Source organism: Melanerpes formicivorus, unplaced genomic scaffold (assembly GCF_026170545.1).
Source record: "Melanerpes formicivorus ecotype bairdi unplaced genomic scaffold, bMelFor1.0.p_v2 SCAF_10, whole genome shotgun sequence".
Taxonomy (NCBI): Eukaryota; Metazoa; Chordata; class Aves; order Piciformes; family Picidae; genus Melanerpes; species Melanerpes formicivorus.
In genome coordinates this window covers 620,543-633,649 of record NW_027142362.1, presented here as the reverse complement: position 1 = coordinate 633,649, position 13,107 = coordinate 620,543, and the positions used below count along the sequence as shown (strand labels likewise).

The window sequence follows — 13,107 nt, the reverse complement described above, 5'->3', positions numbered from 1 at the left end:
AGGCAGAAGTGTCACAGTGAATTAAGTAGATTTCTGTGTGTTTTATTACATGGATAATTGCAAAGGAAACATTATCTTCATGTTTGTTATCATGTAGAAGAACTTTACTGGAATTGCAGACTGACTGCTTGCTTCCTTGGGTGCTGCTGGAAATCTCACACGAATGCATGCGGTCTGCTCCCTCATCCAGAGTTATGCAGGAAACTAGGGGGAGAGGGTTACTTCATAGTTCTCATTTTGGCTGGGTCAGTGATAACCAAATACCCTCTGAATTATGGTTACTTTCTGTAGATTGCAGCTACCTATTGGTAAAAGACCAGTACAGTTTGGGAGACCTTTATCAGTATATAGGGGGGGTTGTTATTATTTTCTTTCTAGAAACAGAGAAGGTCCTTTTCCAAGTTAACTCTCTAGTGTGATACTGAAACATGCAGCTAGAGTGCAAGTGGCTGTGTTAAGCAGTTGAACCATTGGATAGCTATGTACAGATAGGTATTTTGGAAGAGGTGGTTTGGTTTTTTAAGAGGCCTGTGTAAAAATAAAAAACCATTTTATATGTGGCATGTGAGGTGCAGCCACCCCCACCTCTCTTTGCACACCTATGCTGCACTTCATTTCCTAAAATTGCATGAACATTACAGTATTGAAATGCTTTGCTGAATTTCCACAGCATTTCTGTAAGACTGAATGTGTAGAAACACTACAGAATAGATATATAGGTATCATCTGCCAGCGTATCCAGGCCTTAATTTCCTTGCTAAATACACCTGTTACACTCAACATTGAGCCTTACTTGCCTTTCTCCTTTTTCACAGATATATTTTTCAGGCCAAAATACACATACTTGCTGTGCCAGATACAGTGAAATTTAATGGACATTCAGAATTCATTGTGGAGAATAGTTTTGCAAAGAGCCATGAGAATGTGCTTCAAGTATTGTAACAGAGGCATGTCGAACACACAATTAAACTGGAACTTTTACAATAACTAGTGTCACATCCACTTAAAAAGAATTAAAAGCTCTTTGTCCTATTGTGGCTAGGTACAGGTTCAAGGAACTGACTTTTTCAAACACTCTAACTCTTTTTCTCTCTAAGTTGTACCCTGCATGTCTTATCGATTAAATGTTTCAGACTTGTGAAGTCTTGATACTAGCTTTTACTGGCATTCTGAGTGCTGGAAAACCAACCATCCTCTGTAGCTGTTCTGCTGCTATGCAGAGTACAAAACAATGCATTTCCTAAACCGTTAGACCAGCCCTTAACTGCCCCCAAGAGCTGAATTCGGCTCAGGAACAACCACTTCCCAGGTGATCCCATCCTTCCAGCATCATCCCACTTGCTTGTGCATCCTCACTGATGTGTTCCTCAGCTGGTGGATGTGAGTCTCCAGTGGATAAGTTCAATTATCTTTTTTCACTTCCCTCAAAAAAAAAGGGGCAAGTAAATCATAACTAAATTTAATTGCTGGCAATAGCCAAGTGTCTTCAGTTGTGAATTAAGGGATGGATTTAATAGTTAGCTGTGGATATAAATACTTCTGATACTCCAGAGGAGCTGAGCTGCTGCCAGCCATACGTCAGCATAGTTTCAACTTTTTAGTGTTTCACGAAACTTTTATTTTTAAGCTTTCTTTGCAGCTAAAAAGAAACTACCAAATGGTTTCTTGCTACTGTCTTTAGCCTTTCACAATTCCCAGGGGAGGCAGAGGCTCAGTTTGAGAAATACCACTGTAAGCTTTTCTTCTTTCTGGAGAAATGTATTAATTTTACAGAGAAAACTGTGGGTGGCTTCTGAAATGTCACTGATGCTATTTTTCATTTAACTTCTTCAGAAACTGCCTATCCCCTACAAGCCAATAACACTGGTTGCTTGCTTTTACAAGTTTGCCTTTTTTACCTACTTATAAAAAAAACCCATTACATCACAGAGGATCTGCCTGCAGCCTACAAGTGTATTAATGTCAGTTACCCCTAAGTTTTCTCTTGGGTATCAGAGCACTTGAGGATTTTTGCTTTGCACAGGTGCTGCTCTGTCTTCAGTAAAGTGGTAGGGATTACACCATGATTCTTCCACCTTTACAGTATTTCTGCTTAAAGCTTGGTGAGAGAGACTAAAAATCTATTCTCAGAGATGATAGGTCTAATACTGGGCTCGATGATCTTGGAGGTCTTTTCCAACCTAAATGATTCTGTATTATACCTTAATGATCACTGAATATAGACCTGTGAGTGAGTTACTGATTTGTTTCTTGGGAAGCACAGTCTGCATAGGGCAAACGGGCAGGCATAGCTAAATGCATAGCTGCAGAGCAGTTGTGATGATGACTTAACAGTTCTCTGTGTAGTGTAGTGGAAGTGTTGTCTGTCTCTGGGATAGAGCAGCAAACTCCAAGCTAGAATAGCAGAGAAATCTTGAAATTGCAAAAAGGAGTTGAATGGATTGAGTGGAAAATCAGGATTAGCTGTAATTATTTCTTGCTGTTAGAACATGTTCTTTTCCTCCCCTTGCTTCACCAGAGACAGCAAATTTATTCATAATAATTTAAAAGACTTAACTGTGAAAGTACAATAATTCGTAATTATTTAAAGGAGTGAAAAAAACCACTCGAGAACTTATTCTGTTAGCAGTTCAAGAAGTGAATTAGGAAAGTCATTAACTTTTACATATAACTCATTTCTGATGGTTTTAGAGAAGGGGGAAACAATAATGAAAAACAATTCCTCTTTAATTTATAGCCCTCTGTTTTACATTTCTTCTGTTTGGAAGACATTTTTCTGTCCTCTTTGGGAAACTCTACGCAGCAAGTGCATTGGTGGAGATTTCTGCTTTCCATTGCAGCACATAGCATGAGCTGTGGAAGACAAAAGATGAGCCATGCATCTCTCTTGCCTGTAATGTAATACTTCTAATTTATTGATTATCACCAAATATATCGACTGAAGTATCTGGCTTGTTCTGGTGAACCTGTTAGCAAGCCTTGAGCTCTACAACAGCAGGTGTTTGCTGCCCTGATAGTAACCTGGGTTGTGTAACAGCCTGACAATAACCGGACTGCTCCAGAGCAACAGAACTGCCATCAAGGTGTCCCTTTAAAACGGGCTCAGGGTGGTTTTTAAGGTGATCAGTAGTTTTATTGTCACTGTTCTGCGTGATAGTGGTAATTAGGTCAGTCTTACCTTTTATGCTTGTGGGTTTTTTGGTTTCTTCCTCTTTTTAATTCTCTTCCTTTCTTGCTTATTTGCCTAAACAGCTTTCCAAAAGCGCGCTGCAGGATATAACCGAAGTTGTTACTTCCTAACTGTTTTTGAACAGAACTTTATTCACAGTTTAACTTGTCTTCCTTTGCCAAATTGCTAATAACATTTTTCATTTGCCAAACTAAGGTTCACTGACATTGCTCTGTAATCCTTTATTTTTTTTCTTTTTCATTCAGATGCAACCAAGAATGAGTAAGTGTTCTAGACACCGTTTCTAATAACTCACAAATGCATTAATAACCCTGGAATTCGCAAGGCGTGACCTAAGACACCAACAGCCACTAGATGTAGCAACTGGTGCTTAACACTGGAAATGTCCATTGTTCACACATTCCCAGGACATATTTTTAGGCTTATCAGGGGGAAATGTCATAGGTTTGATAATCAGGTCTCTTTGAGTTAACTGATGACCAATTTCTTCTGGGTGTTTTAAGTTGTCTGCTCCATTTTGTTCTCAAAACCCCCATAGGATGTTAATTAAAAGGCATTCATTTCTGAAACCAGAAATCAGTGTCTTGTGGCTGCATTTTTGTGTACTTTCCTACAGAAAATGCACGTAGACATCTGAAGTCCTCTAAAGCCTCCAACCCTTGCAAAAGTTAACTGCACCCTTTCTGAACCCTGTTTGCATTCACATTTAAATTATTAGAATGAGCTCTTTATCACCATAAAGAGTCCTCTGTGTGGTTTCTTCCCCAAAGTAACTTTTCATTTCCTAGAGCTTGGGTATTCAACTGTTATCTGAGTTGTAGAAATTCATTCTTTTTTTTTTGGGGGGGGAGAGGAGGGGAGAAAAAACAAAAGCTGAGAACAAACCTCCACTAGACAAAGTCACTAATGAACTCTATTCTAAGCCATGGGTGAAGGATATAGTTAGAGATAAATTGCCATTTAGATACCGCGGTGATAAGCATAGTAAAACTTATGTGAAGGAAACTCAAATTTTCATGTTCTTTAATTTCAAATCTAATTTCTTTAGAAACAGACTGAGACTATTTTCATGCATTATTTCTGCTAGCTTACCTCAGATAATTTTAGTGTTTAAGATAAATCCCAGTGTGTACCTGTCTGTCAGCCCATTTCTGTGGAGAAATTCAGGCAGGGTGAAGAAAGGAGGAACTCGCTATAGAGGGTAACTGAAACCATGTACAGAATGCCCAGAGTAGAGAACAGGAAATAGTTTCATAATCTCTTTACTCTGTGCTGACCATCAAAGTCTAACAAACTTCATAATGCCAATCTCTGCTTAGCTGATAAAAGGTTACTTGCTGGACTAGGAGGAGGGTGGAAGAAGAGACAAGGGTCTGAGGCTAGTTGGAGCAAGAAATCCATCCCCTCCCACCTCCATCTCCTGCAAACAGGTTTGTGCCTGGTGGGCTAGCAGCATCCCGCTGCCTGGCGGTGTGGGGCGCCGTAGGGAAGGCATTTCCTCTTCCCAAGGTGTCATTCATGCTGGCGGCTCAGGAAAGCTGACTGGGAACGTCCATCCAAGTTATTTAACGATGCTTTTGTTGTTTTGTGTTGCCTTTAAAGAAATTATTGATGTGGCCATGCCTTTCTTGGCAAAAGCAAGTGCTGCCTTTTAGCATTAATGATTGTAAGGTAAAGAAGGAGCATAGAGAAGTTGCTCTGTTGAGGGCAGGTTGTCCTGATACTGGCACAAGCACCTCTCTGGTGTTCATGGTGCCATTTTGGCTCAAACAGCCATTGGGGGCCACAGCTAAGCCTCTTTTTTCCTTCTTTGAGGCCACAACACAGTTGGGTCGATGATCCAGTACTGGCTAGCAAAGCTTTGGTGGGTTGTTGGGGTGATTTCAAGCAAGATAGAGCAGAATGAGGGGAAGAAAACCACAGCGGCAGGCAGCTAGTTTGGTCAGAGGTTTGGAGTAATTCCTGTGATAGGAGGTTGTTAAATAGAGCTTTCAGCTTTGGAAAAAGCATGAGTCCTTGAGTGGAGGATGGAGGTTAATATAAAGGTATGTAAAATCATGGCTGGCATGAGAACAATTACTCATTCTTATTGTTGTAACCCAAAGAATGGCAGGCACGCAACGAAGCCATCAGGAAGCAGATCTAAAATAAATAAAAGCACTTTGTAGTTTTCCAGCCAACGCCTAATTATATTGTGAAATTTGTTGCCACAGGATGTTTTGGATACTGCAAGCATGAATGGGTTCAAAACAACATTAGACAGATTTACAAAGGGCAGGCCATTCACAGCTATTAAAGACATAGATCTGTGTGCAATCTGGTTTGGGAAGGCCCAAAGGCACTGGTGCTGAGAGCTAGAAGGGTAAACTGGGACAGGATTTCTCAATGGCTGTTGTTCTGCTCCTTTTCTTTCTTTCCTCCTTGGGATCCATTGCTGGACACGTTCTGATAGGAGGCTGGATTAACCTTTTCACATGATGTTGCATGAGGGACCATTTTTCAAGGTGTTTGGATAGTTTCCTGTTACGAGTGAGTTTGAAAGGGAACCAGTTACTTTGGGAAATCCTTGCTAGCAATTCTGAGGTCCGTGTGATGTCAGGAAAGCTTTTTCTCTGCGGACAGTGCTTAACTCATGTTTTCATCTCTCTCTGATGAGGCTGTGGCCATATCCAGAGCCTGAAGGCTTTTTTTTTTTTTTAAATTAGAAGGGGAAAAACAATCTTTAACTCTGCCATGTGGTCCTTGAATAACTTTTATGAAGCCTCACTCTCTAAGGAAACTGCCTGGTCCTGTTAGAGTTTGTTTGACACAGCGAGGCCAAGGGGCGTTTTCCTCAGGTGTTACAAGGACAGGAAAAAATCCACAAAAAGTTAAATGGAGGAGTTGTGCTGTTGCCACCTTGTGGGAATCCTCACGTAGATAATGCCACTTTACACTGGCCTCAGTGGAATTATGTGCATGTAAAAAATGTTTTTGGGATCCATCCCTTGATTTCATTGAGTTATTCTTCAGCAGAAACATTAACTCTTCCCCCTCTCCCCCCTTTTTCTATTGTAATTTTCCCTTTCCCTCTGCCTCTTAGAAAACAGCAAACATCTGTGACGGTTTTGTTGGGTTTTTTCTCAGTAAATGATCTCTTTAAAGTATGTTTAAAATGTGATCATTTTCCTTTCATGTGTTCCTCTTGTCTTTTCAGGGCAGCCCAGAAACTTGCAAGATCTATGCCGAATTAAAATCCGTCAGTGTATAGGCCTTCAAAATCTAAAACTACTTGATGAACTACCCATTGCCAAGGTCATGAAAGACTACTTAAAACACAAATTTGATGATATCTGATATCCATGAAGAGAAGAACTCTGAGCAAGATTAGTTCTATTCCAGATACTGAAGAGGCTTGTTGCCTTGCACAAAGTATATCCTATGCAAATTCTGATTTTTCTGTGAAGTCAGAAGGCAGGTATACACTTCCTTGGGTTTTTTATACCACATGCTAGAAGGTCTTAATTTTTGGTTTCTTGGTCCAAGTTTACAAGGTCCAAGCTTTCTATACGATGCTCCGTTTTACAAATTGCTGTTGGGTTTTTGTCTGTTTGTTTTCACATGAAGTGCGCGGATTTGCAGCGGAGATGGGAGGCAGCCCCGCAGGGAAGTGGCTGCTGCAATTGGCACGCTGAGCAACTACTCGAGAAAACAGAGTTGGGAAATCGAGGCACCACTCCTGCAAAAGGATCCTGATAGCAAGACCTCCAGACTCCTGTTGTCTGTTGGGATTCTTGTCTCTGCCAAGGTCTGTGTTTTTGCAGGATGGAGGGAAGAGCTGCCAAACATCCTCTGTGGTGCTGTAATAATAGTATTTCGAAATTAAAGAGAGAATGCAGCTACCCCATTCAGTTTGAGGGTCTATACATTGGCTTTTTTATATGATTATTTTCTTAATTACTGTAGTTGGGATGCCCATAAAATTCAGGCTCTCTTTCCTGACATTCCCTGTGAAGTGGGTGGCTGTTTGTAAGTCTATTTTTAGCAATGACAGTACACTACACAGAGGCACAGCCTCTGTATTTTTTACATTTAACTTAAGAGTAAACAAATTTAGGGGTTGGGTTTGGTTTTGTTTGTTTTGTTGGGGTGTTGTTTTTGTTGTTTTGTTTTTTTTTTTAAAGCCAATGTATTCTGTTTCTCATACAGTGCCTCCTGTGCAATAATCTTGCTGATGTATTTTCCCTTTCTCTGTGATCCCCCCCACACTCTTCCTCATTTTCTCTGGGTGTGTTATTCGGGAGAATAGGAGCTGCTGCCTCGCCGAGTGCTGAGGTGATGTTACAGAAGTGATGCAGCAGTTGCTGTTCGTTTATTTCTCCCTACATTTCATGAATGTATGACCTGCTTGATTTCACTTTCAGTTGAAATGTTGTCTACGGGTTCCCAGCTGAATTGTGTCCCCTTAGAAAAAAAAAAAAGAGAGAGAAATCGGCCAAATTCTGCTTGGTTTTGTTTAAAAGCAGAGATGGGTTTTTATTTTGTGGTTTGCTCTGCAGTCCAGTTTGTTTCAGGTTACAGAGTGGGAAGTGCATATAAGTTAAGATACATTTTATATGTGCACTAACAAGAAATGCCCCATTTGTGTTAGAAGTTTGAGTTTTGCAATTGCTCTGGAAGCAGCATCTGAAAGGAGCACTGGAATTCTGCTGCTGAACGTGGTGGCTTGTTCTCATACTGGCTGTTAAAAAATTCTGTTGAAGAGTTTTGTTTCTCATCATAAAAAAAAGCAGCTCTTGCTCTCAAAAAGAAAAAAAAAGATTGGGCCAAAGTGTGCCATTGTTTCACTCTCTTTATTTTCAAGGGATCATGGAGTCGTCATAGGATTCTTACCAGTGTCCTCTGCTTTTGTTTTGCCATCCGCTGGCTCTGAAAGAGCCTCCCTGATAGGAGTGCTTTTGTACCAGTTACCAATGGAAGGGGGGAGGTGAAAGGAACAGTGGGGGCTTTTAAGTTTAACACTGTCACTTTCAAGGTATTTAATATTAAACATAGGAAAAGCAAGATGAAGCAGGCCTATTCATATTATTTAACTGTTCTAGTTCCTTGTTACTGTAACCCTGGACTGTTACTTCTTGAGCATGATCCTTATCATTTCTAACGGATGCACTGAAACTACAGCAAGCAAGGAGGATTCTCTCCCTATTGTGCCTGGCATTGCATCAGGTTTCCAAACAAGGTGATTTTGGAGGTCTGTGGCTCAGAGGATTGATAAGGGGATGGTGAACCTTTTTATCTCCAACTTGTATTGGTTCAAGTCCAGCCCGCTTGAGCAGTGACCAAAAGTTGACGTGTCAGCAGCAAGCAAGTCTGTCCAACCTTAACACTGCACAGTGCCACGTGGTGGTCATTTCTAGGCAGCAGAGCTTCTGGTGCTTTCTCTGGGTTGTGTGTGATGACGGTGGCAGTGTAGCAGGGAGAGCCTGAGAGCATGGCTGGGGTGTGGGAGGGAGCTTGTGGGCATGGTGCTGTCTGCCAGCTCCTGTTGAAGCAAGAAAGATCAGCTATTGTGATCTTTGAGCTTCACAGTACCTGGACAGGACAGATGATAAGAACTGACTGGCAGTTTTTAAGCATGACTCTTCAGTTTTGTGACAAGAAATCAGAACCTCAAAATTGCTTTCTTTTGTTTCAAAAGTACTTGTTCACTGCATTGGTAAGTTGGTCTCAACCAGTGTCCTACCCCACTGAATTTTTACAGGTAATATTTTTTTATGGTAATCCAGAGTATATTTGAGTTGCAGTCTATATTAAGGCAAATTATTTGTTCTGTCTATTGCTGTGACTGAAGAAAATTATGGAAGCCTTTGTTGGTAACAAGAATGCTATTTAATGAAGAAATGTGTAGTTCCATTATTTATTGTTTCAGGTTTGGTTTTTGGTTGTTTCTTTTAAGTAACTGAGATGTAAAGGGAACACACATACATTTCAGGCCAGTAAAAAAACCTTTCTTTTAAATTAAGTTTCATCATTGTCCTGTCTGCCCTGCCCAAGGTGGAGGGAAGCCCTCGCCTTGTCTCCCAGTGCTAAGCCATCACTTGTAGCTCTTTTCTCTGCCCTTGACTCAGCAGAGCACCACAGCATACCTGTGGCTGAGCCTACTGACAGTCCCGTCAACTGCCTTGAGGTACACACGTGCTCCTCAAGGGCGAGCGAAGCATGATCATTCATTGGTGATCCTATCCAAACTGCAATCATGGGGATTTTGGCCATTTTTACTATTTGAAATATCGTGCTTTGCAGAGCAAACCCAGCCTGGTTTCTCCTTGGGACTAGAATATAGAAGGAAAAACGCATACCATGGACTTGTTATGTAGCCTGGTTCTCTTACCTTAAAATTCACAGCTGAACGCTTTGAATAAACCTTAAAAGAAAATTGGCAAGTACACCAAAGATTCAGTGTGAGTAAAAGACTCTGATCACTAACTGCAAACCTCATCCTTGAAAACAAAGCAGAAAGCTTCTGTAAATATTTCTGTTTATAAATGTACAGCAGAGTGGGTTTTAGATTATTTAATTACCATATTTCTAAACTATTTACATTATAGAAAATACTTGTTAGTTTGAAAAGCTCTTCAGTGTTTTTTATTTTGTTTTGAGTTGGTTTTCTTTCTTTCTTTTTTTTTTTAATTCATTATCACTCATGCTTGGAATATTTCTGGCTTCCTTGGGACAGTGTGGAGAACGCTGGTTTCTGACTCCAGTTGGCAATCGCAGGAGAAGGCATCTGGACAGACTCATCAGATAAATACCCAGAGGCAGAAGGGAACATGTAGCATGTTTACCAGGGTGGACCTGGGCTAGATGGGAAAAGTTGGATCTGAACTTCCTCAGTCCAGTCTGCCAAGAGCCCCCAGTGACAGAAGCCACTTGTGACCTGCCCCGAAGCCTAGCTGCCCTGCAGCGCTGTGTTACCAATGCCATCACGTGTTTGTTCTGCCTCTGCAATGTAAGGTTTTGCTTTTGAATTTGAAAAATGGAGGGGAAAAAACAAAACAACAAAAACCAAACAGTGAAACTTGTTTGTTTGTTTGTTCTGTTTATTTCTGATGTAATGTTTTAATAACACAATACTACTTTACATCTCTTTCTCGCAATGTTTGTCTCCTCTGCTCCCTTTTTCCCTTGTGGTGTGCACGATGCTGGCGATGTGTCTGGTGCTCAAATTCACCTCCACAAATAGGAACTCAGATGTCTCATACATTGTAATATGCTTTTTATCAGTAAATAGGAGCATAAATCTCACTCCAGAGCGGGATGTCAGAAGGAGGAACAAACTGGTCCTTGGTTATGAGTAGCTGGGTTTTCTCTGCTCAGATTCCAGTGCAGCCACTTCAGGGTTTCCTGAAAGGTTCACCTTTCCCCCTCCAGTTTATGTACTGGCTAAGATACAAGAATGGACCGAACAGATTGTATTGCACAGCTGAGTCTGTCTGGTGTCCGTTTGCTGCTAATGAATGAGGGGAATGTATGTGAATATTCCTGGCACGCAAGTGGCAAATGGAAGCATTTGGGTTGGGTCATGAGAGTAATGTACATCCAAAAGGTCCAGTAAGGTTTTGGACCCTAAAAATTTGAAGGAAGAGACTCAGTTTAAAGACTGCTGCTACAGGATAGAAGAGGGAAAAAAACCTAAGAGATGTTTGTCACTGCTCAGTAGCAAACTGTCCAAACAGCCCTAGGAGTATGTACCCTGTGCAGCCTACAGTTGTGTTTAGAACTGCTGCTGCTGGTTACTAACAGACTGGCCAGAGCCTGATGTATTTACTGAATGCTGTGTTAAAGACTTTGTTCCTGTTTATGTATCATGTTTCCTGTTTGAGTGTTCACTTGTTATGTTTAAAACAATTAATGACTAATGCTACTGCTTAAAAAACCAATGATTTACAAGCTGTTGAGAAATGACCTCTTCAGAATATCCAGTCTTTCCACAGATTGGTGTAAGTGTGCAAGAAGGAAGCATAGTTATTTTATATGGTAAAATCCTTTTCATTAAGCCGTAGCATCTAATGAAGCTTTTACATATCTGAAAACAAAAGTAGTGGAGCTGATGAAAATAAGTACAGGACAGGCGCTGCCGTGTCTTTCTCCAAACAGCTTGAGCTGAAGCACTTAAATTCTCTTTGCTTTAGTCTGTCCTCTCTGCTCCTACTACCTCAAAGGTTTTATGCTGTTCTTTGAAACTGGGGTAGTACTGGGAGGCTAAAGGTTGTTCTTTGCCGATGTCACTGGCACGCTGAATCTCTTCTGTACGATTCTGCTTCTTGATATGTTATTAGCTAAAGTGAAGCTCAACATGTGATTTAACCCCATGACAATAAGAAACAAACCAGATATGCACATTGCTTTATGAAACCATGCTACCAGGAATTCCTCAGCCAGTGCATTCCCCAGGGATCCACAATGTGCAGCTGGAACAGCAAAAAGTTAGGATTGAAAGCTGTGTTGACTTTTATTGGGAAATCTCCAGCTGTCTAGTGGAGAAATAGGAACTCCAGCTGCTTCCTCCACATCTGGGGTCTCCTGCGCTGCTGACTGCTGTTTGTGAGGTCCCAGGTAAGTTTCTGAATGCTGCTAAGGCTTGTCTTCAGGTTTGCAGGAAGAATGCTTGACACCTCTAAAGAGCATGCTTTTTAAGGCTCTGAAAGTGTTTCTGTGCCTTCCCTACACTTGCCAGGATTTCCTGTGCCGTGGAATTTGCATAGGCTTACAGCAGGTGCATTTGAGAGCAGTGGAAGCTACAGAGAGAGTATTTCCCATGCTTTGACTTGATCTGTTGCAGGGTTTTACAGATCCCTCAGCATCAATGAAATATTCCTAAAAGGTCTGGGAAAGGTGAACGAAAAGCAGGCTTATAGGAAGCAGGTTAGACAAGGGAAAATGCTTGCAAGAGAAAATTTAAGTCTATAAACAACTGATGGTCCAGCAAAGGGCATCTATTCTTCATTCAAGACCAAAACATTCACTAGAACTCTTCTGACTTGCAGGAGTAAGAGTTCATTTGCAGTCCAAATATATCAGGAAGTCTTCTCCTGTTCTGCCACAAGTAGCTGAGGATTAACAGAAACAAGAACAGAATTTAGTACAATATTTCTGACTTAAACCATTGTAACTCCACTGAGGGTGGTGGTTACTCAACATTTAATCTAGTGTGAAAGAGCAAATAATTGATTTAAATGGCCAGCTTGCAGACCTGCTCCTTGCTTTGTGGCCTAATGAGGAGAGTATTTTTGGAAGGTATTTGCAAAACACTGTGAGATTTTGTAATTAGGGCCAAATTTATAATCAGCCAGTAGACAATTACTGGGCTTTGTCCCTGGAACATGCCCTGTTTTGATGGTGTTGCTGAAATGCTTTGATACCTAGTCTGGGATTGGTGAGAAAAAGCTTCAATTTGATTGTCCATATTGTATCTTGAGAAACTTAACACATCTTCTTTTTCTCTAATATGGCAGATTGGTTAAAGGAGGTCTGCAGTGAAATGTAAACTTTTATTTTAAAGGCTTAGTTAACTTTAAAGCCATAGCATGTGAAATTTTATATCAGTGTAATGTTATGTATGTCAACAGGTTCTTCTGTGCTTTGCTCCACGCATGCTTGCTTGCAGCCAGCAGTCTATTCACAGCGTGGCTCAAATCCTAGGATTGACTTTGAGTAGCATCTTGTTGGCTGAAGCAGTTGGAGCTCCCCCTGTCATTGATGTATCTGGGCCAAAAGTGAGGCTGAGGGACATTAGGTCTCTGGGCACTGCTCAGCTATAAGCCAGTGTTGCATGATTTTTAGGTTCTCATCCGTTACTACTTCATTATTTACATGGGATAACAGAGATTTAGATTCAGCTTCATCTAGTGCTTGATTTCTTCTTGAATCTCATGGAG

At 40.9% G+C, this 13,107-nt stretch overlaps 1 protein-coding gene across 3 annotated transcripts in view; it reads left to right on the top strand.

Annotated features, from left to right (window-relative positions):
* ASB7 (ankyrin repeat and SOCS box containing 7) overlaps window positions 1-11,032 on the top strand; it is a 33,399-nt gene extending 22,367 nt beyond the window's left edge. The window contains exons 6-7 of one of the 3 annotated variants that reach the window (XR_010987942.1): window positions 6,387-6,977; window positions 9,906-11,032. Coding sequence is in view for 1 of the 3 variants with exons in the window: in XM_068143311.1 (XP_067999412.1) it covers window positions 6,387-6,526 (140 nt within the window). In the remaining 2 variants the exon portion in view is untranslated. Of the gene's footprint in view, window positions 1-6,386 lie in introns of all 3 variants that reach the window. The other 2 variants (XR_010987941.1, XM_068143311.1) reach the window with 2 other exon arrangements.
* The last annotated feature ends 2,075 nt before the right edge of the window (window positions 11,033-13,107 follow it).